General features: G+C 37.9%; 1 protein-coding gene across 1 annotated transcript; it reads left to right on the top strand.

Annotated features, from left to right (window-relative positions):
- Positions 1 to 1,900: 1,900 nt before the first annotated feature.
- Positions 1,901 to 2,992, top strand: LOC101353354 (trace amine-associated receptor 8). The gene has a single exon (XM_004368915.2). It carries the CDS (start codon positions 1,957 to 1,959, stop codon positions 2,986 to 2,988), a length of 1,032 nt encoding a protein of 343 aa, XP_004368972.1. The 5' UTR covers positions 1,901 to 1,956; the 3' UTR covers positions 2,989 to 2,992.
- Positions 2,993 to 5,379: the final 2,387 nt, after the last annotated feature.

Below are 5,379 nucleotides of genomic sequence, written 5' to 3'. Positions count from 1 at the left end.
TTTCCTCCATCATATTTCATGGCAATTTGGACATTTCAGCTTTGTGTGGTGTGGGATATTATTTAAATTTCTAGGAGCAACCATAGGATTGAGTTTGCACCATTCTCTGAGGTTATATCCTGAGTATGTCCCCTGTCTGTAAACTCTTTCTCTAGTTTCATGTTCCATCCCCCTGATCAAACATCCTCAAAATCCAGTCGCATAGATATGGTACTCATCTGTTCCTGCTAGAACAGGATGGCTAATTCTTGTAGCCCCTTTAGGGTATTTCTTTCTTATCAGGCCCATCATCTCCCAGCTGGGTTATGTTACAACTTAACCTTAGTTATTGGCCTGTCATCAAAGAGAGGCTACATTATGGACTAAATTGTGTCCCCTGAAAAGGTACGTTAAAGTCCTTACCCCAGTACCTGTGAATGTGAATTTGTCTGGAGGAGGGTTTTGGAAGACGTTATCAGTTAACATGAGGTCATACTACAGTAGGGTGGGTCCTAATCCATTCTGAATCGTGACCTCATAAAACACAAACACAGAGTTATAGAGAAGGAAGTTGGCCATGTGAAGAGATTGGGGTGCTCTACAAGCCAAGGAACACGAAGGATTGGCAGCCGTCAACAGAAGCTTGAAAAGAGGAACAGGACAGATTCTCCCTCAGACTTCTCGGAAGGAACCCATACAGTTGATATCCTGATTTTGAACTCATAGCCACCAAATGTGCCACAATAAGGTTCTGTTCTTATAAGCCATCCAGTTTGTGATACTTTGTTGGATCGCAGCCATAAGAAATCAAGACAGAAGGTGAGGGCAGACCCTGAGATGCGTTCCTGTTTTCTTGCTGAGAAGAGGCCTTTGTAGTGTCTTCCCATAGCTGGAGGAGTGATGGCTCTTAAGAAGGGTGGGTCATTAAATAGCAAATTAAAAAACACCATGGCAGGCCAAAGAAAGACCACACAAGAAAGGATGAAGCTTTATACTTTAGTACCTTTAATAAAAACCAAAACCCATTGCCGCTGAGTAGGTTCCAAGTCATAGCAACCCTGTAGGACAGAGTAGAGCTGACCCTTAGGGTATCCAAGGAGCGGCTGGTATATTCGAACTGCTGACTTTTTGGATAGCAGCTGAGCTCTTAACCACTGCATCACAAGGGCTCCTTAATACCTTTAGTGGAAACTTTTTTGGTTATTGTGAACAAGAGCCCCACATTTTTATTTTGCACTGCACTCCCAAATTACAGAGACAGTCTTGCAAATCGTGAGTAGATAAGATTACTGTCAAGTATTGGGCTGGGCTATTTCAGAGAGGTAAACTTAAAGAAATCTCTTGTTTTTTGAAAATTATGTATTTCCAAAAAGTTGCAGAGCACAGAAAAACATACTGCTTATTTGAGGAATTATTAATTATAGTTATCAAATTAAGTTTCCTTTCATGATTCACACCTTGCCCTATAGGGATGCCTTGTGAGGAATTTATAATGGGTGTAGTCTGTTGGCTGGCTTCCTAAAACATTCTAGGTGTTAATTTTTCAGACAACTTGGAGGTGGAAGCCTATTAAAAGGTGACCTCTGAAATATGTAATTTATATGCGATTACCGCTTGCAAAGAAGAGCTTCACAAGTGTAAAGAACCAGGTATTTAAATTCAGTTTCTGCAGTTGATTTCTTCAGTTAATGTGATTTCTGGGCTGATGAAAGTTTGTAGTAGAATTTCGTGTGATTAATTATCTATTAGAATTAGACCTAGTTACAGAAATAATATATAAATTAAAGAGAATAATTTTCTAAGTTTTGAATTTCTTTTGATAATCAAAATGGAAAAAAAGAATGTAATATGATATAATAAAAGTAGTTACTTAGATATGCGGTTTGATTTTTTCTTTTTTTAATTTTCAGAACTGAAAATTATTGATCCCCACCACCAGAAGGAGCAGAAATACAGCAAGCATCAAGCAGCAGAACTATGACCAGCAATTTATCCCAGCCTGATGTGGTGCAGCTTTGCTATGAGACTGTGAACGGATCTTGTATTAAATCTCCCTACTTGCCTGGATCCCGGGTGATTCTGTACACAGCCTTTGGCTCCGCATCTGTGCTCACTGTATTTGGAAACCTCCTGGTGATGATTTCAGTCCTGCATTTCAAGCAGCTGCACACTCCAACAAACTTTTTGATCGCTTCTTTGGCCTGTGCTGACTTTTTAGCAGGTGTGACTGTGATGCCATTCAGCATGGTCAGATCTGCGGAGAGCTGCTGGTACTTTGGAGCCCAATTTTGTGCCTTTCACAGATGCTGTGATGTGGCATTCTGCTACTCTTCTCTCTTACACTTGTGCTTCATCTCCATCGACAGATACATTGCTGTTACTGACCCTCTGGTCTATCCTACCAAGTTCATGGTGTCTGTGTCGGGAATATGCATCACCCTGTCCTGGATCCTGCCAATTGTGTACAGCGGCGCCGTATTCTACACAGGTGTGAATGATGATGGGATGGAGGAACTCGTAAGTGCCCTCAACTGCAGAGGTGGTTGTCAAATTGCTGTAAATCAAGACTGGGTTTTGGTAGATTTTCTGTTATTCTTCATACCTACTCTTGTTATGATAATTCTTTACAGTAAGATTTTTCTTATAGCCAAACAGCAAGCTATAAAAATTGAAACTACTAATAGTAAAGCAGAATCATCATCAGAAAGTTACAAAGCCAGAGTTGCCAAGACAGAGAGAAAAGCAGCTAAAACCCTGGGGGTCACAGTGGTCGCATTTATGATTTCATGGTTGCCATATACAATTGATTCATTAATTGATGCTTTTATGGGCTTCATAACCCCTGCCTACATTTATGAGGTTTGCTGCTGGGGTACGTATTATAATTCAGCCATGAATCCTTTGATTTATGCTTTATTTTATCCTTGGTTTAGGAAAGCTATAAAACTTATTTTAAGTGAGGAAGTATTAAAGAGTAGTTCATCAACTGTTAGTTTATTTTCAGAATAGGTGTAAGCACTAAATTGAGATATTTAAGAATATTTTAAAAATTATGATAAAATGATATAAGAAATGCATAATACCATTCAAAATAGGTAAAATGTATTATTTTTTAAATTACTCAGGAAAAACTATCATGGTAAGGTGCCTGCATTGAACCACTGTAAGGATATTTACTGCCTAAATAATAAATGATAAAGTGTTTGTGTATGTCACCCGCCTCGATGCATTATACACTTTCTTGCCTTATGCACATGTTTCTTCCAATTCAGTGATTTCTGAATCTCATTTTTGGATGTAAAATCTCTAATCACTTTCACCTTCATTCCTGGCTCTCATTTATCTTTAAATGGTCTTCTCAATCCTTGTTTTTTTGTGACACAGTCCAGGTGTGATGATCTTCCCCAAGGTTCTGTTCGTTTGCTGTTCCTTTTGTGACTCTTTCTCCCTGTTCCTCCCTGTTTTTACATTCCTGGAGTTCTGGGGACAACAGGTGGACCTCTCCCACTTTACGGCTGGGCAGAGTCTGGAAAAGTTTGCCTATTTTATTGTGGAATCAGTAACTCAGCCTTGGGTTCAGATATTAACTATAGACATTGTCCAGAAATTTTGCAAGTAGAAAAAATTACCTCATAAAGGCTGGCACAGTGATCATTAGCAAATGGAAATGTTGAAAATAAAAGAATTATCATGATAAGGATGTTGCAGTTATCACTAGCAATCGTCATTTCTACATCAAATTTTCTCCCCTGAAAATAGTGTGTAGTTCACGTTCCCAGAATGCTTTGGGGTCATAAATTCTATGCTGATAATTCTAAGAACTTTGAAAAAGAGCATAAAGAATGTATGACATAATTTACATGTTGTCTCAAATGTTTTACCCTTGTTGATTAAATAAAACTCTTTTTGGAATGCATACCTAGAGTATTTTATATAAAAAAAAACTATCTTATAGTAGAGTAGTGGTTTATAAACCATTTTTTGTCTGTTGCTTACTTGTGGAGCAACTATCTAAAATGATAGAAATATTTTTCTTCAACGGTTGTCAGTGAGACTTAATTCTTTTCAAGCAAATATTGAGCATAAATTATGTTAAAATACCTGTGTAAAGTGAGTGAAGGATAAAAAAAATTTGTAGGTAAATGGTAAATCATATTATAGAGAGCCAAAAAGAGTCAGACATGCTAACACCTATGAGTAGAGGAGTAATCACTAGTGCAACAGTAGTATATGGTGGTGGTCATTCTTACAGCATTATCTTCTCACCCACATGTGATCTCATAGCCTGAGTGACTAAAGGAGGCATTAAGTAAACCTTTTTTTTTTTTTGAGAACGGATTTTAAAGTGAGACTTCAAGCATAATTGGAGTTGCACAGGCATACAGGACTGAGGATTAACCTCCATATATGTATGACTGGGCTTGTCAATTGGAAAACAATGAGTAAATTAGTAAGACTAGTCGCATAGTAAAAATCAATACAGTGTTTTCTATCACCTACTATACTCAAGAAGTCAGACTAGCTGTGGAAGATTTTAAAAAAAGGATATTGTTGTCCCCATTTTTAGAGTATAGAGGACAAACAAGAAAATTAAGTGAATGAGTTGGATAACTCTCCCATTCAATAAATGTACCATAGAAGTACATTTTTGCCAAATTAAATTATAGATAATGAGTGCAAAATTTTGAAATTTATCCTAGGGGCTAGCAAAATATGATTTTGTTATGAACGATGCCAAAACCTCCAAGGCTATTCTAAGGGTAGAATTTCTTTTAAGCCTGAAGTCAGTATGAGGAACTTTAAAAAGAGAGAGACGATAGGAGATTAGATTCCTCCATATCCTTCATGATAGTCTTTTGTAAATATGACTATACTGGATATGCTGATTATTGCTCTCTGATCACACAAGCACTGTTGCTGGTACCACACAATAAGCCTCGTGGCAATAAATGACTGAATGAGTGTCGAACACATGATTTCAGGAAAACTCGTCTATAGGCTGAGCTGAATCCATCATATTATCACTCTAGAGAATATGAACTAAGACACCAAATCATGCTAATACTGAGCATTAAAATGAAGGTCCCTGGATCTTGCTTAGTTCCTTGGTTGGCCCTTTCTAATTTTGGTCATGATAAAATAGCTTGTATCAGACTATTCCTCCCACTGAGAACAATTATAAAAGCCCAACTGAACTCATAGAACAGGTGTTTGAAAAACTGGTGTGCAACCAAGAGAGCCAGAACTTGGTGGCCCAGGATAATTGAGAGAAGGGAAATGCACTGAGCTGAGGTGGACCTTTTTCAGAGCTTTTTATTTTCAGGGCATCAATTCCTGACATATAGAGGCTGAACAGAAAGAAGTGGCCTAAAGCTTTCAACAGTCTCAAATTGCTGGTGG

Source organism: Trichechus manatus, unplaced genomic scaffold, assembly GCF_000243295.1.
Source record: "Trichechus manatus latirostris isolate Lorelei unplaced genomic scaffold, TriManLat1.0 scaffold00002, whole genome shotgun sequence".
NCBI classification, from domain to species: Eukaryota; Metazoa; Chordata; class Mammalia; order Sirenia; family Trichechidae; genus Trichechus; species Trichechus manatus.
This window is presented reverse-complemented; position numbering and strand designations above follow the sequence as displayed.

Coding starts and splice junctions, on each gene's coding strand:
- LOC101353354 (XM_004368915.2), top strand. CDS start 1,957: ATGACCAGCAATTTATCCCAGCCTGATGTGGTGCAGCTTTGCTATGAG.